Source organism: Poecilia formosa, unplaced genomic scaffold, assembly GCF_000485575.1.
Source record: "Poecilia formosa unplaced genomic scaffold, Poecilia_formosa-5.1.2 Scaffold198, whole genome shotgun sequence".
Lineage (NCBI taxonomy): Eukaryota > Metazoa > Chordata > Actinopteri > Cyprinodontiformes > Poeciliidae > Poecilia > Poecilia formosa.
The window spans coordinates 255,637-279,249 of NW_006800137.1; the positions used below are offsets into that span (position 1 = coordinate 255,637).

General features: G+C 42.0%; 1 protein-coding gene across 3 annotated transcripts in view; it reads right to left on the minus strand.

Moving 5' to 3' along the window:
• Positions 1–296: 296 nt before the first annotated feature.
• Positions 297–23,613, minus strand: part of ankrd13b (ankyrin repeat domain 13B) — a 45,967-nt gene continuing 22,650 nt past the window's right edge. Inside the window, exons 3-17 of one of the 3 annotated variants that reach the window (XR_001664044.1) lie at positions 20,374–20,498; positions 19,416–19,461; positions 18,986–19,129; positions 17,681–17,921; positions 14,400–14,466; positions 13,111–13,192; positions 11,166–11,230; positions 9,957–9,989; positions 9,725–9,864; positions 8,815–8,972; positions 8,432–8,620; positions 7,035–7,198; positions 4,292–4,368; positions 3,347–3,464; positions 1,801–1,886 (exon numbers count right to left, since the gene is read on the minus strand). Coding sequence is in view for 2 of the 3 variants with exons in the window: in XM_007566753.2 (XP_007566815.1) it covers positions 1,685–1,886; positions 4,292–4,368; positions 7,035–7,198; positions 8,432–8,620; positions 8,815–8,972; positions 9,725–9,864; positions 9,957–9,989; positions 11,166–11,230; positions 13,111–13,192; positions 14,400–14,466; positions 17,681–17,921; positions 18,986–19,129; positions 19,416–19,461; positions 20,374–20,498 (1,733 nt within the window). In the remaining variant the exon portion in view is untranslated. Of the gene's footprint in view, positions 1,887–3,345; positions 3,465–4,291; positions 4,369–7,034; positions 7,199–8,431; positions 8,621–8,814; positions 8,973–9,724; positions 9,865–9,956; positions 9,990–11,165; positions 11,231–13,110; positions 13,193–14,399; positions 14,467–17,680; positions 17,922–18,985; positions 19,130–19,415; positions 19,462–20,373; positions 20,499–23,613 lie in introns of those variants that run through there. The other 2 variants (XM_007566753.2, XM_016678996.1) reach the window with 2 other exon arrangements.

Consider the following 23,613-nt stretch of genomic DNA (forward strand, 5'->3'; position numbering starts at 1 on the left):
GAGCCTAAAATAACTACAGTCAAAGCCCCCCTCGGATCCGGCTGAGGCGCCGGGAATCCGTGTCACAGGGAAGATGATGGAGGTGGCAGCTGCTAAAAACAGATCAGCTCCGTCTTTTGCTGACTGACTGCTGCTTTGCCTATCTCGTGAGAAATGAAGCGCTTTTATCGCCGTCATTTTGACCGAGAGAAACCTGGAAAACTTGGGGAAGGGTGGAGGGATTTGGAGCATTTCAAAGCTTGCCTAGAAGTCAGAGATTGTTTTTTTTTTTTTTTTTTAAACATTCACTCACAGGCTCCAGTTCCAAAAGGTGTTTCTTTATTTGGATCATCAGAATCCGCTTTGCAGGGTACATCTTGAAAACATTTTGATGCATTGGTGTTCAACAACGACTGTTTTTACAAAGTAAAAAAAATAAAAAATAAAAATCCTTTTAACATTTTAACACAAAGATCTACTGTAATTAGAGACAGGAGGAGATCATTTTGTGCTGATATTGTAGTGGTAAACAGTTTCAGAGAAATGATCTTAAAAAAGTCCTCTGTATTCCCTTGCATTTTGATTGGCTCGTAACTCACAACGTTTGGATTGGCCTGAGCCTTGCAACATAAAGTTACTTACAATTATTTGCAAACATTCATTTATTTTTGGAGCCTTTTTTTTTGTTTGTTTGTTTTTTTAATGTCAGCTCACTTCGTACCGCATGTCCAGAGCTCCGACTCAGGCTCAGGTCACACAACAAGGAAACCCTCTCATGGGTGCACATCATGCTGAAATATTGTTTATATCAGTTTATACTAGTGAGCGAAGAGAAACACAGAAAAAAAAAAAAGAAAAAAAATCTGTTCTTGTGAGTATAAATTTCTTCCAATAACATATCTAGTCCACAGACAGCTTACAGAACAATAACATTGGTCCTTTATTATTTTCGGTACACTCGTTCTCATACGCTGGAGCTGCTGCGCCTCCTGCAGCCACGTCCTACATCTAAAACCTAAACTGGCCCGGCTTTGCTTTGTGATCAAACTCATCAATTAAAAACCACCACTAACAGTCTTATATGTGATCCGCCAGCAAAGCTAAGTACAGTACGTGTTGATTTTATGGAAATTAAAAGCAAGTAAATAAGCGTACCTGCATGTTATTTTTGAACATTTGAAAAAGTTGAGAACTTTCTCGTGGTTTGTTCACATTCATCTCATTACTGATAACACAAGCCTTACTGGTCAATTTTTTTCCCATTTTTTAAGACTGAAATCAAATGGTTCAGTGGCAGAAAGGCTCAAGGTGTGTATGTGTGTGTGTGTGTGTGTGTGTGTGTGTGTGTGTGTGTGTGTTGGTAATGCTGGAGCAGAAACACCACAGAGGGAGCACTGATGACCCCACTGCAAAGAAAACTGGTATTATTGGTTGTAAACTGGCACTGCTCAACAAGGTACCATGTGGTGCCGCTGAGAGGAAAAAAAGTGTCCCTCTCCAGCTGCCATCTTCATCACTGAGCGGCTTCAGGGGAAAGGTCTGACGAAGGCGAAGGGAGAAAAAGAGAAGGACTTGATTGTTTCACTAAGGTGATTCAGGCAGTTAGAGTGTGCTTAAAGTTTCCCAGGTAGCCGTTTCTTCCCTCTCGTCCCAACATGTCCTCAGTCCAGACCCTTCCCCACCATCGCCGCCGGCAACGAGGCTCTCACTTCTCCATCAGGGACAGCTGGATGATTCGCTGGAGCTCCTCTTCCTCCTGCCGCCGCCGGAGGTCCGCCTCCTCCTGCTCCCGGGCCGAGATCTCCATGGCGATGCGCAGCTGCTCGTCATAGGTGCAGCTGGGCGGCTGCTTCTTCGAGGGGGTGGAGCAGAGGCTGGAAGCGGGGCGGGGCTTGTGCTGAGGCGTCCTGGGCAACATGGATGGAACAGCGGATCAACATATGGGGACATATTTTGATCAAAGCGCAACAGACTAACTACTATCTTAGAGCAAACTGGCAGAAAAACAACAATGTAGCTAAAATTTTGGCAGGATTAAGTTTAAACTTTGTGATATCAGATGAGAAGTGCTGAAGCAAAGAGAAAATTCATAATTAATAAGTGTCACATATGTATAAATGACATTTAGACAATATATTTTAAAGTATTTATCTTTTTTGGTGCGACAACACGAGGCAACAAGCTCCAGGAAGTCAGCAGGACCCCTCAACAACTCATCAGAAGAAGAAACCCAAGAAGAAGAGAGAGATGTAAGCATCACAACCTTTGTGATCGGCTGTCTTACATTTTAGTCTGGAAATGGGATGGGAAAATTCTGTTATTCTGTTGGTCTGGAACTGGATAAAAGAAATAAAAAATCAGGATTTTTCTACATGAGGTTTCACAAAAATTTGACAAAATCTCAAATGCCACCAAACCAATAATATGATTCCCATTGCCGAGCCTTCCTTCAGGCTATGCTTTTATTGTCATCAATAAAAATATAATTGTTTTTCATAGTTTTCCTGGCTTGTTTAGTTCATGACTAACATTTCAAATCAGTAGATGCACGGAAATTATTTGATTCGTCACAATTTTACATTTTGATTTGCAGAGTTTTGCCATTAACCTTTAATGAAATGTTGAGGAAAACTACAAAACTGACATCTGATCATCCATTGGAAAGCAAAATAATTTCAATAATCTTAAACAGATTATTGAAATGTTTGCATAAACTATGTGACTGGTTCACTTAATCACTATGCAATATTATAACTCTATAGCTCCGATAGCCATAATAATGATGTTGTAATAGTGGATCAAATGTAGAGTGCCAAACTTTGACATATCCTCATGTGGGCGGGACATGAAGGGATTTTCTGAAGCCCTACGTTTGCATTCTGTTCAAAATTGTGTTTCTTCAACGAACAGGTGATGACGCCAATTTCAGCATCGTCAGAATCTAAAATCTGATTCATTTTTAAAGCCAGACCGTTAAAAACAGCAGCCAGTGAAAGAGGTGAGAGTGAAAGCACAGCAAGCCTGCGCATTCAGCTCCACACAGGAGCGACGGATAAGGACAACAGACTGAAGTCAACTGCAGGAAACTCTCATCCCTCTCTCACAAACACACTCTCCCAGCAGCGCTGTGCAGATAGGAGATGGGAGAAGAATAGCAGGATGGATAAGATAATAGAAAAGGGGAGGAGAGCAGCAGAATACGGGATGTGAGTCAAGGATGGAAGGAAGGAGCTGCAGTGGGGAGGAAAGCACACAATGGTGCCTCGGAAGATAGTGAGGAAAAACAAAACGCGACAGAGGAGAGGATGTGAGATGCGGGGGAACGGCAGGATATTTCGCCGTCGCGCTGACAGACGTGGAGATTTACATTGTTTTTGTTGAAGGATTTCGGCTTTTTTGAAGATGAAAGCTCCTGTCCTGTTCATTTTCTATTATTCAGCCAGGCTTTGATTTGACTTCTGCCACTCCTTTTATGAGAGGGATTGCTGAAAGACATAGATGTTGATGGTGTTGAATTTTATCACATTTGAGAACCACAAAACCGAAGCATATTGAAAATATTAGATCGGAGTAAATAACAATAGCCTGCCTGTTTTTTTTTTTGTTTTTTTTTTTACAAATGTCTGTATCACAAAGAGAGTCTGTGACGCCGCGTCTCTCTAAAACACACACAGCAGCCCATATACAGGTGAAGCGCTGTGAAATAGTATGTACAGAGCATTTAAACAGCAAATAATGATGATGATGTCAAAAAGAGATGAAGAAAGATGTGCAATTTAAAAAAAAAAAAAAGTTCCTCTAAGGTTACAGTTTAACATCCCAGTCATGACTTGTTTCAAAAGTCTTTCTTTTTTTCCTCTCAGCTACTTCATCCCTTTTGGATTTTGTTTTTCTTCAACTGCCAAGTAGATTATTAAGTTCTCAACAAACCATTATCCTTTACTCAGCCTTGCCCTCACTGTTTCAGTAAGTAGAAGGTTGCTCTCTGTTCAGCTCCATGCCTTCCAGCTTTACTGTCATTTTGGTTCTGGACTCTGGTCTGTCTCTCTTTTTCTACCCTCTCTCTCCTCTTTCAATCCTCATATTAACCATCCTTCTCTGGTCCCAGCAGAACTACTTCCCATTTTTGCAAATTTTAGTTCTTTGAGTCTCTGCGTTTTTTTTTTTTTTTAAAAAGGCGCTTGATTTGTCTCATGTTATACTGTCAGAACATAGTGGCAGTTTGAAATATTCATAAAATGAATATTGCTTATAAAAGTTATACTGCAGTTTTAAAAAAATAAAAGCAAGTCTTTTTTTTTTTTTTTCTTACTTCTCTACACGACTTGGGTCACAGGACAGGGGGTGTGCTCCTGGCTTGCTATTGGTCAGCGCTTCCCAGATAGTCACCTAGAAACAAAGAGGAGGCAGAACAGAAAGTCAGAGAGCGGATGCTGTGGACGAAGAAATGGAGGGATTTCTGGAGAGGGTGAATTCTTCCTGTGGGCATTTTTCCAATCAATCCCCACTAAAGCACCATGCACACACAACATATACATATACACACACACACACACACACACACACACACGCACACACACACACACACACACAAAGCATAAAGGCAGCCAGCTGGCTTGATTTTGACTCATAAACTGAGAGTAAACTAGATCAATCCTGCCTCTAGTTCTTTGGAACACACACTATTAATGAACCGCAGGATGTGGCAAATTTAACCCTTAGTCAAAAACAAACTTTGCTGGTGCAAATCAAAATACCTCTTCATGAGCTCATCTTAAAGTAAGCACTGCGGTTTAAAACTCATTTTCCTAGTGTGGAAAAATGTACACAAACTCCACATAAAAGACGGAAGCATCGTCCCGTCTTAATATTCCAGCTGTTATTAAAGGACTGATTTGTGAACAGGGTCTGTGACGTCTCTGAAAGCGCGGCACCAAACCTCCGCTGTTCAAACGTTCTCTCATCCTCTCAGCTTTGTTTCTCACCTAAAGAAACACATCAGAGGATGTTCTCTGACCTGCCTCCCTGAGACTATTTATATCCCAGACTGCACCCCGGAAGGAGCAGGATCTTCAGGATTTAAGCACAGGCCTTATCCTGAGGCAGCTGGAAATATAAAGCCTCTTGGTTCCACACCGCAAAGGCAATTTATGTTGCTTATTGATTTCACTTCACTGTGATTGTCTGTATTTTGAAACCGACTGCTATTTGTGTACTCAACCACGCACAGATATTGGGGGTCTTCATTGACTTACTGTTGAATTTATTCCTGTGATTTTAAGATGGGGAAACAATGTCTGTCATGACTGATTGTCTGCTATCAGCCTGCAGATACATACAATACCTCAACCGTGTTATTTTTCCCACACATACAGCAGAGGTTATATTTTTAAATAATGTGATTTGATGTTGATGTCATGTGAGGCTGACACAGATTCAGTAAAAAAAAAAACTAAAAGAAGTGACCAAAACGTAAAAGTGAACCTAAAATTCAGTTCTTCAAATTCAATTTCATCTGAAGCCTATTTATATTTTAGGTGTTATTTGATCTTTTCTAATGCCAATCAGCTGCTATGAGTTGTGGGAATAATAAAATAAAAACACCCAGTTAAACATTACAGCGGTCCTATTTATTTCAGAGGAAATAAAAGTCCAAGATGATGAGCAAAAGCTTACAGAAGATCAAATCATAACCAACATAACACAGCTTCTCCAATATGTTGCCACCACGAGCGACACAATGTTAAAAATTCAAATTCCAGCTGTTCTAAAATTTCAGTTTCTGTGAGAAAGTAGAGAATTTACCATCCCTCTTTCTGTCAAACAGAAAGCGGAAAGTCGGTTTTGTTTATCTAAAATTCAGCTTGTTACGTAAATGAATGAATCTCACAAATATGAATCTGCCAAACTTTACATTTCAAATAACTTTGCACCCATAGTGATTATTTATCGGTTATAAATTACATATAAACATTGTTTCGATGGCTCAAATGCATCAGGTTGATCTATGTTTGCATATGTCGAGACATTTGTAGAAATACATCTAAAAAAATTAGAATATGGTGAAAAGTTCATTATTTTCTGTCACTCACATTAAAAAGTGAAACGCATATTATATAGATTTACTACACACAAAGTAGAATTAACACATGGCAGGGCTACAGAAGGCAGTTTTCCAACCCCAAGGAGGCAGCAGAGCAGACATGGCCATCAGGGTGCGCTGTTTTGCTTGATACGTCAGGAAAATCATTGTAATACTGTTCAGGAGAAATGACTTCCACCCTTAAACATCAAACAAGTAATTTATGACACTGCATAGTTTTTGACCTTGTTTTTTTACAGGGATAACTTGCTCATGCATTAAAAAATATTTCTTCGGCCTGACACTTTAACTCCATGGTATACTTTCTTACTGTTGCTGCTGCCTTCTTTGAACACGGCGTTAATAATATTTATTTAATTTCTATTCCCTCCCTTGGCTTCGAACAACGAAAGTACGTCAAGTTGTGCCACTTGTAGATTTTATAAGCCTATGGCAGAGACAAAATGGAAAGATTTGTGGTTCTTAAAGCGATGGTGAGTAAGGGGACAGAGTTGGAGATAATCAAAAATAAAAAAAGATTCAAGTATGACCATAATTATTTACAGTTAGGATTTTTATGGACTGGATCTGAAGTGGCTCCACTGCCACAGTGTTGTCTGCAAAGCTCCATTAGTTTTTGTTTTGTTTTGTTTTTTTGTTTGTTTTTTTTTACAGGAGGCTAAATGAACTGCAGTCACAGCAAAATATAGCTCATACTTTTAACAGTAAAAGACATCATATAGTTAAAACAGGTAAACCCCACAACATCAGTGAAACTGATAAATTTACAGAAGAAGCAATGAATCAGCATATTTTGCCAAATTTTGCCATTTGGCAAAAAAAAAAAAAAAAAAAAAAAATTAAAATATACAAGCACTAAATTTGATATAGAAGAATGTAATATGGGATAGCTAAAGACATACTCATTCCAGCGTTACCGCCAGAAAGCTGAAGGGATTCACAGCGGGATCACCTGATCATATTCGGATCCGGCCTCCAGCAGACTCTGCTGTATAGCAAACTGCAGCAAGTCTTCTTCCTCCTCCCTCATGCTGTCTCTCTGTTTGCCTCCTAACATGGTGTATCCAGGCGGAGGCTCAAACACACACGGGGGAATCTCTCCTGCTCGGCACGACACTGTTCCACAAGACGAGAGTGGGGGGAGGGGGAGGGGAGCAGAGGTCATGAGATGAGCGGGAATGTTATCTGGCTTTAAAAGGACACTGAAGCAGAACAACGGGAAAAGGAAAAACAGAGGAATATGTTCCTAAGCCAAACATGGAGAGATCAAAAGTTAATAAAGGTTGGAGCATTTGTTTTCTTCCGGCAACATCACGGGACAACTGCTAACTCGGAGCGCTTTCATACGAGGAGCCGTGTGAGACGATAACATCGGGGATTCTCCAAGAGCCGCCGTCAAATTAATTATTCCGCTGCCCGGCACAGATGCAGATTTTACACGGTGCTGATGAGGTTCTGATTAAATAAACGCAGGACATGATCCAGCAGCACAAAGCACAAGCCTGTCCGGTAAAATCGAGTGGTGAAAAGAGCTCACATCTTCCTCATCAGTTACACTTCGTCCTGCAAATAGCTCCAGTCCAGGAGGCTCCGGAGGAGGATGCAAGAGAGATGAAAGACTCCATCGTTAACTTTTGCAAAAGTATTCATAGCCTTACATTTTTTCACAGTTTCTTACTCGGAGGTCTTACTGTATTTTACTGTATATGTATAAGAAACACAAAGTAGGGCATAATTGAGCTAATTCCACCACTTCAGTTCAATTCCCCACAATCCTGCACTTCATCACTACAATTGTCACATGACCAAACAAAATAGCACATGATGAACCTCTTACCATAGCCCTCCAGAAACAAACAGCAACAAGATGGAAATAAATAGTGGCTGTTAAAATCGGCCCAGTTTTATTTAGATACAAACGTTATCTAAATAAACTCCCTATTATTATAATTTAAAAAAAACCATACAGTTCATCTTTCTGTAATTTTCCATATATCCAGCTGTCCTGTCAAACACAAAACACGGGTCACAGTTTAACTTTTGATCAAATTTATAGCAGGGTTAGGTTATAAAACAACATCACAAGCTTTGGACATCACACAGAGAACTGTTTGATCTATCATCTCAAAAAAAAAAGAAATGGACAAAACTGCAAACCTGCTTAGAAAGCCTCTGCTGCTACCAGGGCTAAGCTGACGGGCAAGGAGAATATTAACTGAAGGAATCAACCAGTTACTCTGGAGGAGCAGCAGAGATGGCAACTCACTGATGATGCCCTTGATGTTTTTTTGACAAAATGTGAATATTTTGAGTAGTGAGCATATCCGTGGGCAGCACTTTGATGCTTACTTGTGGAGCTAGAGCTGGAGACGCTGGAGGAGTCGCTGCCTGGAGACGGAGTGTCTGTCCTCGGGGAGTCCCGCTGGCCGTCCCCCTCCACCCCGATTTCGTTGTCTGGACGGAGGCCAGCCCCCTCCTCGCAGCCGTTCAGGTTGCTGAAGGTGATCCTGGCGTTTAGTATGTGGTACAGGGGGATTTCTGCAGGGGCGAGAACCGTTTATCCATCAGCTCCCCCTCTCAGATCATTTTGTCCATTCCATCTCATCTGTTTATTAAATATTCATCACCCTGTCTCCCACGCTCAGTTTAAGCAGCCAACATTTTAACCCCCTTCCCCCTCCCCTCCCTCCTCCTGTCCATTCATCCACCCGTCTGACTCGTCCTGCGCTCACCGATCTTGACCGGGAAACCAGGCGGCAGCCGCAGAGTGATGAAGTCACGCAGTTTGGCAAACAGAGCGTTGGAGATGGCCATGAGATCGATGATCGGCACCACTTGTTCCGCCAGGGACAGAGGATGGGCCTCGCACAGCCACAACTTGGCTTTAAACCTGAAACACAACAACACACACCCGCTTTTTACACTGACAACTCCTGGCGAACAGAAATAGAGGAAACCGTCCGAGTCCGACTTGCGCATAATTCAGGCGATTTAGACGTTGGAATCAGCCCGACATTGATCACTTCCACTAACAGGGGCTGTCCACGAGCTGCTGAGTCATGTTCAAAGCCAGGCCAATCAATTGTTAGACTCTAATTTGTGCGATAATGAACACAGAACTGAGAGGCAGCTCTGCCTCCTCCAAGAATTAATCTCATCATGTCCTGTCACTTTTTATTTAGCAGCGATGAGGAACGTAAAGACGACCGACGGCCCAGCAGACGAAGGACGACTGTTCACAAAGCTCCTTCTATTTTCCTCTTTTCTTTTTCCTGTTTGCACATTTTTCTTATGATTGTGTCCCCCCCCCCGCCTCACCCCTCTGGAGATATTGCAAGATTCCTCCACTTCATGTTTTATTTTGTGTTTTTAATATAGCGGAGTGACAACGAGGCGCTATGAGTCATCCATCTCAACCTGCTGGAGACGGAGCGCCTAAACGCCTGACTGCACCGGCTCCGCGAGGCGCCGACACCGTGGCATCTATAAATATGTGTCTCTGTTATCTGTCACCCGCCTCAGGATTGTCGTGGTCAGCTGCTACGAGCGGCTCGTTTCATGCCGGCCATCACACTGTCAGCTCTGGCACTTTGCAGAGAGCGACGCGGCCCGCCTGTTTGTGCTCCTGTCAGTCTGGCTCACCTCTGGGTCTTGGTGGTGAGCTGGCACGGGTGGCCGATGTCCCTCGGCGTCTGCTGCGTCGAGCCGGGGTTGAAGTACTCCTCGGCCGTCAGCATGGCCGGGTTCGTCACCACCGGGGATGACATCTGTGTCACCAGAGCCTGGAGGAAGTACAGTGGGAGCACACAGTGAAGCCGACAGGAGAGGAATTTGCTCAAAGTTCGCAAAATGATTTGGTTTTTTCTCGACTTACTTCATGTGCTTTTTGTTCCTGATGTTTGTTTCCCTGCAGTGACACAAAAACAAAAAAGAGTTGGGACACGACTCAGAATGCGGCAGAGCAAAAGGTGATGTTTACGTTTAGATTATTATTTGTGTAGAACTCGATAGACTCACAGCCAGGAAGACAGAATTTATCTTCAGTATTTTTATGCATCTTTATCAAAGGCTGTTAATATGTGTGGAGGGTGAAGTATATTGTTTTAGAGAAAAATTACATTATTAAATGTAATAAGTTCATAGTGCCCACCCTTAATCAGTGGATAACACAGATAAAAATAAAAAATAAAAAATGACTGGCTGATTGTGGTTATTCCACATTTATGCCATATTCCAATATTTTCATCCCTGAGTCTCTTTGTTCAGCTCAGAGGATCTTGGAAAACATCTCCATCTGAGATGTCAGATGAGAGTCTCTCTGGTCTGAACCATTTCACAATGTTTAGATGAGTCACTGCTTTAATAAACTTAAGCATTTAGTTCATTTCCTAGAAGATGGTTTGAATAAACCATATAAGTACGAGCCTGTTTAACATGGAGGCTTTTAGTGGTCAGATTATTGTCTTCTCATTTCAACAAACATCATATGAAAAAAGCAATTTGCAAGGCAGTGATGGGGCATCATCAGCAGCTTAATGAAAGCTTCGCAGGGAAGCAAAAACTAAAGAGGAAGTTTCTCACGTCGGGTTTTACTGAAACTGTGGATCTTTTAGAGCTCCAACGGTGATTTTCATCTCTGCAAAGTGGCTTTGATGCCACTTTAAAATTTAGGATTAAGAACGCCACTGTACGTCTACATAAGAGATTTAAAGCTGCTCAAAATATCTCTGCAGAACAAACATCAAAGTGGGGGGAAGCTTTTGAGTGGCGTCAGGGGAGAAGCAGGAGAGTGGAAAGCAGCAATGACGAAAAATGAGTGGGAGTGGGAGATTACAGAGGGCGTAAGGAGGGAGGTGTGAGTCACAGAAGCTCTCAAAGCGAAACAAATTAAAAAGCATGATCAATATTTCAGAGCAGGCTGCAAGAGGGCTCTCTTGTCCACAACGCTGGGATTTTACACACTGCCTGTCCGTCCACAGACAGGAAGATGGAGGGGACAGTGAAACTGCAGGGGATCATTTATTCCCGACAACAAAAGCCTCATCAAACATGAGAGACACAAGAATAGAGATAATGCACTTACCACATTGTTAGAGCTCATGTGTTGCTCTGCAATCCCGAGGAAGTTCTGCAGTGGAGTCCTGCCGCCTGCAAAGGGACAAACAACAGTTCAAACAAATTCAGAAGCAACAAAAAAAAAAACCAACAACAAAAAAAAACTTCTTTTATAACAATGAGAAGAAGCCTGGGGCTCATTATCTCCACCGCAGCTGCCCAGAAAGTTATTTTCCTCTACACTGGATGGCTCAGAAGAAGTTACTTTTAGCATCTAATAGCCAGAATCAGGAGCACAGAGAGAGTAGAGTAAATCTGAAGTGCTGTCGTCGATTCGGGAGATCTGAGCTCAACGCGTCCGATTATGAGCGGAAAGGAGGAGGAAACCTGTCTATCTGCTCCGTTCACGAGTCATCCTGTCCCGTTATATATGCGGTATAGAAGAAAAATGCCGTTAACCGAATGATCCTTATGATCAAAAGGTAGATCGTGCTTTTATACCGAGTTCAAAGATGGAAACGGTCGATCCCTGGGAAAAATTTATTCAGCCTCCGTTTTCAAACGGCGTTGAGAAAATAAGCAGCCAGTTTTGCAACTTTGTGTAACACTTGCAGCCTTCGCTTCAGACCCACATGTCCTCTTATAAAACAGACAGAAAGCATCTTTTATGGAGAATATTCCCATCCTTACCATATGAAACATGTTTCACAAGCACACGTTTCCTGTGTAATATATGCAGTCTGAGCAAAACACAGTGAGTTAGTGGAGAAAAATCCACTTAAGCAAAGAGAGGGCGGGGGGATGAGTTTATTCACTAAGCCAAAGAAGAATGTTTTGAATCTCTTCTGTCAGCAGAGACAGGAACCCTGTGAGCTCCTGCTGCACTATGGTAATGCAAATGTTATAAAAGTGGTGCACTTTAAAATTGATTGTTGCAAAAATGACAAAACACACATGATTTAAAAATCCATATCTAGTTGAGTTTGGGACTGCCACTTGAAGACCTTCGGTGTAGACAAACTGGTTGGACCAATTAACTCTTACCACTCTAGTAATCTAAGACGGCATGTAATAAATTAGTAACTGGTTTTATTTAGACAACCATGAGAATTGGAAGGACAGCATTTCATTTGTAGCTGCAGTCTTAGGCAGGACATCTATATGAAAATTGCCAGCAAGTTGCAGGTTTGCATGATTAATAGTCCTCAAGTTTTTTTTTAAAGGCATAAAGTATCTTTTGCGAACAAAGATGGCCCTGAAAAGTCAAGCACTTTCATAAATTAAATACAGTTTAATTAAAATGTAAAACATTCCCAGTCATATACATCTAACATTTGCCCACTTAAATAGAAATTATAACTTTATGTTTGAGAAAATCTGCAACACTTTACTGCAAAAGAAAAAAAGCTAAGTCACAGACAGGATGTCGTATTTTTGCCATGCTGCTTTGAAAGCCGGAGGAGGCGACTTTGTTTGAAGCAAAGCAGAGGTGAGACAAACCTTTGGACATTCCAGAATGCAGCGTTTACATTTTGCGAAACTTTACAGACACTGTGAAGTCACTGAACTGGTTCTGATAACACTTTCCTCCTCCTCCTCCTGCGTAGCAGAAGAATGCAGATAGGGATGTGACCTGGGAGACCAGGAACAACCTTCACATCCTCTCCTTTCAGAGGAGCGTGGGGCGGCTGATCTCTGCTGACAGCCGCCCTCCTGGGAGGGAAGCTGGCTAATCGTGTTTGATTAATGATCTGAACCAGAAAATGAACGAAACACAGCCTCAGAGAGAACGTTGCGACCTGTTTGGCCGTGTCTCTGGGTGATCTTATTGAGCCCAGCAGCTTATCGGCAGGTCTTTCATCAGGGATGTCACTGCGGGCTAAGGCTGGGGGTTACACTCGTGAAGCCATAATGTTCAAGCCAGTCGGCTCCTGGGCTTTACTGTGCTGTAATCCTCACAATGAGGTAGTTACCTTTCGTCTTGTTCTTGTTCTGATCCGTCAGATGGTCAGTTCTGGTCCTGGTGATCAGCTCAACATTGGATGCTGCGTAGACCTGAGGGGAGATAGGCAGCATTAGAAAATATTTTACCTAATAACGGTCTGCGTAAAAGTGTATTTTGAGTAGCCAAGCAGGATTCTATCATTATTAATTGCTAAAAAAATTAAGGGTATATTCACACTGGACAGTCTGGTTGTTCAATTAGGAATAAAATTGCAACATTTATTATATTTTCACCTAGTGCAATATGCGTTCAAACTGCACCCTATCAAACAAACCAAATTCTTCTTCTAAAAAAAAAAAACATGTTTTCCCCATTCGCCTGTGGTGGCGCTGCACCACGAACCACTAAAGAAAACAACATAAAGACCTCCAAAGAAGACGAGCGACATCAGATTTTCATGGTTGTATTATTACTTTTTTTGTTGTTGTTGGTAAAAGATCCCTCTAGCATTAGACTCGTGAGATTTACTTTGGATTTACTGACCCAGAATGCACTGCACTATAGTCCACTTCCTGCTTTTGGACTGGTCTCTGGTCCACTTGGCATTCACATATGCATTCAAACTGTGCCAGAGTTCTCCGCAACCGAACTGAGAACTAGGTCTGTACCCGGCCCAGAGTTTGCAGTTCTTGTACGCATCAGAGTTCGATTACGCGTTCACACCTCCCCAAACAAACCAGACGGTCAGGACAAAAACTACAATTTGATTAAAGCAGACCAAACAGGGCTGGTGTGGATGCACCGTAAAAGATGAGAAGATCCTGAGTCTGACCATACATAGGACCATTGTTCAAAGCGAAAGATAACAGTGTGTTCAGCAGCAGCAGGAGTTGCCTGTTTCCATTTGGGACGCAAAGTCAATGATGCTGAAAAAGAAGCAATTTTCAAGCATCAGGACTTTAAAGTGTTTTTAAAGCACCAACGGCAGATGGTCCGGGGCATCTGACATGACTATCAGTCCCTCCAGGGAGGTCAAAAGAATAACAAAAAAACAAAAGGGCTCAAGGTAATGCCTTTGTTTTTTTTTCGGGGCCATCTGGAGTTGTATGTGCTCATAAAATATCATGTGGATTCTTCACCTTCATTTGAGGGTGACAGATTTGTCTAACTCTTAAATACCGAGAGGATCAAGTAACTTTTGGAAGTCTCCAGTGTGGGTTTGAAACTCCTTAATGAGGACTTTGATAGCATGAGATTGAGCATCAGGCCTGAAGTGGTGAGAGGAAGGTGAGCGGTCTACACAGCCATCACTCGCACCTTGGCCTCATATCCGTTCACCGTCTCCGTCTTCTCGCTCCTCCAGCCCAGGATGCCGGTCTTGTTCCTGCAACAGAATCCAAATAAGTTTCCTGTGACCTTTAAGTTAAGCTCATAGCTACATGAAGAAATGATAAAAAAAAAGAAAAAGAAAAAAAAGAAAACACATCTGTATAATTTATACAGAAATGAATTATGCAACAGTGAGAAGGATTATTCCCAAGTTTAACAACATTTAAGGCCGAGCGCCTTCAGTCAGATGCTTCTTCAAGCTCCCTGCACTGCAGCCTCTACCCCATTGGTGAGACATGCAGCTTGAAAATATTGCCTCCATTGTTCCTGTTTGCCATCAGTGAAGATCAGCAGCTCGCTGTGCAATTAGGAAGCCTGTCGAGAAGCTAGTGAGGCATTTCTCATCTTCATCTGCTTAGTCCCTGTGGAGCCAAGCAGAGGTTTCAAGGATGGTTATCCCCTTCATCGTTGTTCCTCACATTTGCAGTAATAGCATAAATACAAGGATATTTAGATAATAAAAAGTAGCAGCTAATATCGGTAATAAGAATAGAAATGTTAATGTATCTGTTAGCCAACTGCTGTGGTCCTAACCTATTCAGAGCTTTGTCATCAGCAGTAGAGCGATGCTTTCCCTCTTCTGTTCAATTCCCCCACAGGACCAGCTGTAGTATTTTCAAAAGAATATATTTTCTCCTGTGTTTGTAAAAAATTCACAGCTTATGATACGACCACAAACCTGGAGTCGCTTTGGTAGTTCGTGAATTCATACTGACAAGTTAAGGAGGCTAAAATTAGCATTTCATAATCAAACATGTTGAGCCAAAGCTAAAAAACATGACACTGGTACCAGGACAATCTACCTATTTGCTCTAAGACATAAATGCAATTTACTTTTCAGAGTTTTAGATTTTTTATTATGATGATTTAAAGGTTTTGTTTTTCACCTTAGCCTGCATTATGTCATATCTAGGTTAGGTAGCAGTCAGATGAAGCATTGTAGAGTTCAGGTTTCATTTTTGCAAAACTCCAACAAAAGGGGTACAAAGTGGAGTGGTAACAGGGGCAAAAAAATCCACAGTGGATCATCCCTGCTTTACAGACTTCGTATAAAGACACAGAACAAAATGTTAATTCTCCTCAAGGATCCTTTGTCGTTTTGAATATTTTTTTAAACCTATTCCTATATGGTTCTCCATTTTGTCCTCGTTCAGTTACTCATTCTGTGTCGGAACAGAAAAATAATGCCACGCATATCTAAAAAAAAAAAAAAATCCATTTAGTTGAAGAAGGGGTGACGTGACCTCTTTGAACTTCCCTAAATTTCCTTAAAGCCTGAAACCATAAAACTGCACCGCTGTAGTTTTTGTGCGTGACTGACTGAAGATAAATAAACTCCAGAGGTAGATGCCCCATCTGGGCTGCTTTGACAAAGTGGTTCGCTCTGAAGCATCATAAACAGATTATTGGCATGTAGACAGGAGTGCTGACTGGGGGAAATGCAGAGAGGTGACGCTAAGGTGGAAGTCTGACAGGGAGACGATTACCCTCTGCCTGCTCACTTCACTGAGCTGTACTCTGTCCTTCTGCTCACTTACTGTTTATCTCTTAACATTCACTCTTCCTCTCTTTCCATAATTCACCCAAATGTCTCTTTTTTCCGCCTCCTTCCACCAGAAGAACCATTTCTTTTTGTCCACATATTGCACTTCTATAACTTTTCATGTCCCATTCATCTTTGTCTCCATTTCTCAGTCCACTCCTTTGCTCCCATTTTTCTTTGCCTCATCTTTTCACTTCTGTTACTTTTTTTTTCCAAAATCCTCTTTATTTCTCCCTTCTCTTCGTCTATGTCCATATGTTTTATTGTCCCTGTCATCCCTAAGTCAAAAACACCATAGTTCGTTGTAAAGAACTTGAGTTTTCTTCTAATGAAAAGAAGTTAGCCATGTTTAAGTAAAGCCGTAAGAATTCTCATTGGGAATTTTGCCACAAACCACACAAAGGACACACAGCTAACATGTGGAAGAAAATAGCCACATCAGGTCAAAATGTGACTTTTTGGCCTACATACAAGGTGTTTTGTGTGATGAAAATATCTCAGTACACACTTCACCAGAAAGAGCCATGATGAAATATGGGGGTAGGTAGTATCATGCTGTGGGAAGGTTTTCCTTCAGCAGCAACAGGGAAGACAGATGGAGCTGAATACAAAACAATGACGTAAGATAACGTGTTCGACACTGCAAAGTACAAGCAGGATAACGTTCCTCAACAGATGTGTAAACAGAGCTATAACACAAGTCGTTTAGATCAATGCATATTCATGTCCAGACCTCAGTCTGTGCTGTGATGTTTGGACTGATCTAATGCTATTCTGTAAAATTTTTAATCTTTCGATCTGGTGGAAAAATGCCTCAAGAGCGTTTTGGCCGAAACTGAACCAACAACTGACTCAGAGGAGGTTAATCACACACCACACTTATCAGATTTCTTTAGCACATTAAGGTTTTAACAAAATATATATTTTTTGCTTCCACTTCACAATTATACACTGCTTTGTGCTAGTATCATGTAAAAATCTCAATAATATACACTTAAGTTTATTTTTGGAACACGTCAATATGTGAAAAGCTTCAGGAGTTTTCAATAGTTTTAGAAGGTACCCTACGTCCAGTCAACCCCAACCTGGGCCTTTACTCCGAAAGGTTAGACTTTTGCTGAATAAAGATCATTTGATGTACTGTAATTTAACTTTATTCCATGACATTTACATTTTATGTCAAAAAGCTTGGCTACATTAACTTCTGCAAACTTCAGCCGGTCCATCGCAGCTGCATCTGGAAGACAGGCTGGCAGCAAACACCCTAAATCATGCAGTTCCTTTCAGATTTACCAGAAACAGTGTAACTGTCCCTTTCTAAACTAATTATTTATGATGACTTTTTTTGTTGTTGTTTGTTTTAGCTCGACATGTGTGCGGTTGTCTCCACTTCCTGGCAGTGCTGCTGCTTGTGTTTTTCTTGCGTTTTGACGGCCACCGGAGAATGTGCTGAACTTGCTCCCTTCTTCAGCTGTGCCTTGCAGTGCAGGGGAAAGTAACCCAGAAGCACTGACAGAGACATTTTATTGTAACAACAAAGGTAATGCGTTTTACCAAGGCCATTGTTTTATGAATGAGTAATTCATCAGTACGGTTGAGGCTAGCTTCGACGATGTTTACTTTGCAGTTACAAAGCTACCGAGTGCATGCTGGCTCTGGTTCTGACCTCTCAAAGGCGATGTTTCGGGTGTCCAGCTGAGTGGTCACCACCGGCGCGGACAGCCTGGCTGCGACCTGCTCATCGCTGGGCTGCGTCGCACCCAGGAGGCCCAGTCCAGCACAGGTGCCCTTGCAGGCGCCAGCTTTCCCCCTGCCAGGAGAGAGCGCCGTAAGAGATGAGACGCACAAGGTCTCGCAGAACACCAGCTGTCTGTCGTGGTCCACCTCCATCACCTCTGCACTGGAGTCTGAGAGACGGGAAGAGGGAAAATGGGAAGAATTTCAGACAGAAATGCAGGAGAGAGCTGTGCACTGGTGCTGAAAGACACAAAGATGGCAAAGGGATTAAGTCTGATGTCAACAGATCACAGACATTGTTACAGAATCAAAAAGAAAGGGTAGAAAAACACAAGCATCTATATTTGCAGCTCATGCAACAAAGAAACAGAACACCAAGACAAAAATGTAGACTTACAGTATTTAGGTGTGAGAAATTCATGTCAACTTCCACAGTTTGGAATAACTGCTCATTTCAACAGTTATCAACACTAAATGTTAACATTGCTGACATAAATCCTGTTGTCTTTCGAAAGCCATGTGGGACAAAATCAGCAAGTTAAAAATAGTGAGAGGCTACAGAAATTCAATTTCTGTTTCAACAACGACTAAATAAATTTATTGGAAATCTTTACATTTTTCCCAACTTAGAAATTTACACTAACATGAAGAATTTTTGTGGAAATGGGATCTGAAGCATACAAAAAAAGGGTCTTGCATGTTTCCAATTAAACCCAGCTTTACTTCTAACACTCATTAAAACATCACACAGGACCAAAGAGCTGGGCATCACACAATACATAAAACATTAAATGTTTACTCATGGAAAGAGAGGCATCAATTTCTTATCCCATATGCCTAATTTCTACTGAGTGGTACAACTCAGGTTGGTGTGATTTGGTCCCGAACCGTACCGCATTGTTCCTGGGTCCCCTCCTGTTGTAGGTCTGTAGGACAATGGTACGGTGGAGTTAGGGCAGAGCTACTGGCGTCACACAACTTAGTAAATTTATTGGTAAACAGAGAAACTTCACTGCTTGTGAGGGGCAGAAACATTCTCATGTCTCATGTGCGTTGTCGTTAAGCAAGGCGCTGTCTCTGGCAACTGGGAAATTATCACTTTCAAGAACGAATACCACCACTGCTTTGCAAAGTACTGCCAATCCAGACAAGCATGAACTCTTGGCGAGGGAGGTCCTCAAACCAATATTCAAACTAGTAGCCTTCTGGTTGAAGGGCTGGGAGGCTTGCTGACCTTGGCCCCTGAAAATGAAGCTCCGGTTGCCTCTCTGCCAGGTCATCTGCTCAAACCCCATCAGCGTGGTGTCCACACGGAGACACTGTCCACTCTTCCACACTCTGTAGGTGTCACTGGGGCAAATACGAGAGACCAGGGGCACTGTGGACAAACACAACGTCTTAACCAAACAGTGCTATTTGTCATGTCCAACATTTCAGACAACAATTCTTGGTTCTTCTTGCAAGTGTTGCCATTAGGGTAATTATTGGCCTCAGTCATCCATTAAATCCTCTTTACTTGTACAGCAATGATACCATATGCATACAAAAGCATGCAATTAGTCTACGGGCCAGTGTTATTCAGCTCAACAGGAAGAAATGGGCATAAACATGTCATGGGAATAATATATGACAAATTGGTTAGAAACAAAAAAGCTGAGACTCACCCCAGCTGGTAAATTCCCATTTCATCTCCACGTAGAAATCCTGCGCCTGGACAGGGAGCAGAGGAGGAGAGACAGACATTATGGATGAAGAACAAAACGAGGAGAATAGCAACGAAGAGTAAAAACTATGCAGTCGGGCTGCTTCAGCGTGTACGCCAAGGACGGTGAGGAAGACTGGCACTGAGAAGCTGAGTGTGTTTGTGGAGGGTGTTAATAATAGAACTGATGGATGGAGAGGCCAGTAGTGTGGGTGAGGGCAGCAGCAGGTGAAGAACGCTGGGATGTGTGTGTACTGAAGAGTCGTTTTAAAAGTGTCAGGGTGTTTTGTCTGCTGTGCGAGGATGCTTTAGTGAGAGCATCATTACGTGTGTGTGTGTGTGTGTGTGTGTGTGTCTCTGTGCGCGCACACGCGTGTGTGTGTGTGTGGTTGTGTGATAGGGAGCCAGCTGGATCTGATACAGAGACAGACTGTGTGAAGGCAGTTCTCTGCATCTCTGCCACTGCTTTGCGCGGCACTAACAGGATGATCTGCTGGTGCACCAGTGCTACCATCAACCTATCATGTTCCGGCACAGGTCACCTGAGCTTTGTAAGAAATGCTCCTGTGCCTTTAATCATGCCAGTGCTTACTCCTCCCGGGTCTGAGATGAGTCAGATCACCTCGGGACACACTGCCGTGAAACATGGAGACATAATCCTTTGTGGTCCCCTCGCTGACTAGTAAACAAAGTTATAAATACCATCAAAAAGAATATTTCATCCTAAAATGAAGACATATCTGCATTTCAAATGACAGCTGGGTAAAACCTGACATTTTATGCAACTGTAGATGGATTATCTTCTCAGCGGCATGCACATTTATTTCTATACAAGCATGTGTGTGTGTGTGTGTGTATGTGTGCGTCCGTGCTCCTTGGAGATTTTGTGCTAATGTGTGTGGGTGCGTGTAAAATCCCACTTGGCGTAGTCTCTCCAGCAGGACGGGGATGCCCGCCAGCCTCTTGGCAGTCCTCTGGTAGTCACGGTAACGCAGCACGAGACGCACCAGCTCCGGGTCCCTCGTGCTCACCGCCTCTTGAAGAACTGGAGAATGGAGGGGTGTGGGGAGGGGGAGCAGACAGTAAAACACTCAGACCTTATTCAAAATTTATGTGAGCGAGCAATTTAAGGGTGCAGCGGGAACTGCTGAACGTGAAGTAGGCCAAAGGAGAAGCTGGTTGGCCCAATTACTGCCACGTGCCCATCTATCATCAGAAAGACTCTTTACAAATAGTTGATCAAAGACTAAGGAACACTCCTCCCTTTTCTTCCTTTTCAGATAATCGATTTAAACTCAGCCCACACACACACACACACACACACGCACACACACACACACACACACACACACACACACAAGTCCACAGAGGGTTTACGTCTCATAATCTGTCAATGAACCAAAGGATCCAACACACCGAAGGCTTGGATCCTTAGGTGTATTGGATCCAATCCAATCCAGAGAGATTTCCGTACTCTAAAACCACAAGTTAAAGAGGCAAAATTATGTGTTTTCCAGGCACATTGTTTCATTTTTCACCACAATCAAGTAACTATGTTAATGTCATCTGTCATAACAATGCTGCATACGTCAAATATAACTTAAAAGAAATTTGACTTTGCAATTTAACGCCTCGAAATCGGGCCTTTGTCTCTTTAAGAAGCTTCTGCTCTTTCCGACACTCTGCCTTCAGCACCTCATCACAGTGTTCCTCCATTAAGCCTTTACTATTGTTTCTAGGAGTCTTTGCAGTGAGAAGTAGTTTGTAATGATGAGCTCAACAGATGCGCAGTTGCACCAGGTGTTTGCTAATTGCTGCTGCTGCTAATCTTAAGGAGCAACAAAGGCTTTGCTTCGCTGAACTGCATCCATAACTCTAATGGAGACAGATAAAACGACACCAAACCTTTTATAAAATGGGAGTGGAGAACTGGACTGAAGTTTCATGCTGTTTTACAACACAAATACTTGTCCACCCTGAAAAAAAGTAATATAAAGGTAATTTCTCTGTTCTGTGTATACAATCCTTATTCATTTGGCAACTTCTGACCAAAAGAAAAGTGGAGATAGTTACAAGAAACATGTTGCAGAACATGTTGTGGACGCTCTAAGACAGAGATTCACTCAGTAAGCCACATGGAAAAGAGACCAGTACCATAAACTAGTGGGTATCCCACCACTGGCAGAAGGTGCTTCCTGAATAATAAACCCTGGATCCACCAGGGACCTAAAGCAACTGCTTAACAAGAAAAGGCAAATTCAGGGCGGCAGAGTGAATTATTGCAGAGTGTACAAAAACATCTCGAAAACAGCTCAAAGTCAAGATAAGAAAAAGAAAAAAGCAGAGTACAGGAAATACTAGGGAGTAAGCTCTGGCGTAACAATATAAGATATGTGTGGTCAGGGAGAAAGAACATCACAGGCTTCAAGTAGAAGGAGGATTAGACAGATAAAGTGTCGGGAGCGCTAATGAACTAAACACGTTCTTCATTAGCTTTAGTAGAGGAACAAGCTTAGTATCCGCTTCTCCTGCCCTTCGCCCACAGCTTCCCTGTCACACCTCAGTGGACTCATTTCAAGTCAGTTCTGGAACTTGGTGCCGTAGCTCCATCTTCATCTCCATCTCCATGAGACGCTCTTGGCTTCCTTTGTTTTGGGGACAGAGGAAGGGGAACAGTATGGAACTAAACTGAGCCTATAAAGTTTGCTCCAATATTTTTAAACTGAAAAAAAAAAAAATGAAGCTGAAAAAAATAAATAAATAAAACATCTAGATTTTTTTTCAGATTAAAGTTTATTTTTCAGTTTCAAAAAAACGGTGGAGCAAGCTTCATGGCCCCAATTTAGCTCCACGTAGAGACTGCAGATCCAAATGGTATCGGGGGGGGGGGCAAAGTCCTTTGCTTTAACCTGACCCAGAAGAAGGTTCTGATGCAGCAGAATGCTTCCTTTTGCATTCTGGTATCTAAGAAATCTCCTTCATTCGTCTGGAGGTTCTGGCGTTACTTTACCCGAGGCCCACCTCAGCAAATCAGAGACAGCTGTTATGTCAGAAGCCATCACACACCTGCTTCAATCATCTTAACATAAACAAAAGAGAGTAAATGACTGCATGTTAGGACAATGTCAAGCACTATTTCTATGATAATGAGTGCAGTGAGGTGGTGGATGCTAATAATGTCAGTGTTCATTGGTGGGAGAGTAAACAGGAGCTACAAGAGGGAAGCCCATCACAAGGAGAAACAGAGCAGACTGTGTCTCTTAAGGAAGCTTAGTTCCTTGAGCTTGTACAGCAAGATGTTGGCTTTTCTCTGTGAATCTTCCATCATCTGTTGGGGCAGCAGCATCAGAGCCAGCGTTAAAATTAAAAACTCAGCAAGCTAGTAAAGAAGGCTTGTTCTGTTCTGGGAACTGCGCTGGAAACACAAGTGATGATTTTTGCTAAAAAAAAAAAAAAAGATTCTTCATAAGAACATAATGAACAACCCTGCACATCATCTTCATTAAAACTGTTATACATACAACAGGTTGCTTCTGATCCCCTGGAACAAGGAGTCGCTGCTGCAGGATGTCCTTCCTGCCCACGTCTACAACCTCATGTAATGACTCTTAAAGGAATTTAGATCATGACCACTCCTATAATGTGTACTCTCTTTTATAGTATTGTTGAATTAAACCATGAACAATCTTGTAATATTTACAGATTTTGTATAACTTCACTGAGAGACATGGAAGAGTACAAGATTACTTAGACAATTAAAACTATAAATAAGCTAAAAATGTTCATTTAAATGATCTTGTTTTAGTCCATGTCACACCTCGGCATACTGAAATCTTTTTTTTTTTTTTTTTTTATAGGGTTAAGGAATAAAACAAGAAGATTCCTGGGGAAAAGTGGACTGAGATGAAAACAGTGATGGCTAATAAAAAAGCATAATGATCCTAAACCTGCTTCAGGTGTAAAGATTTTACACTCATCTCAAATATAAATATTGATAAAACTCCCCCAAAAGTAGGGAGAGTAAAAAAAAATCCACAAGTGTCATTTGATGAATAAAAGGTTAAAACTGAGCAATAGTTGAATATCTTGTAAGGCATTTTAAAATACATCTTTACAAAGATGGAAAGGAAACATCAGATTGATTCTTTTCCTAGTTTGTG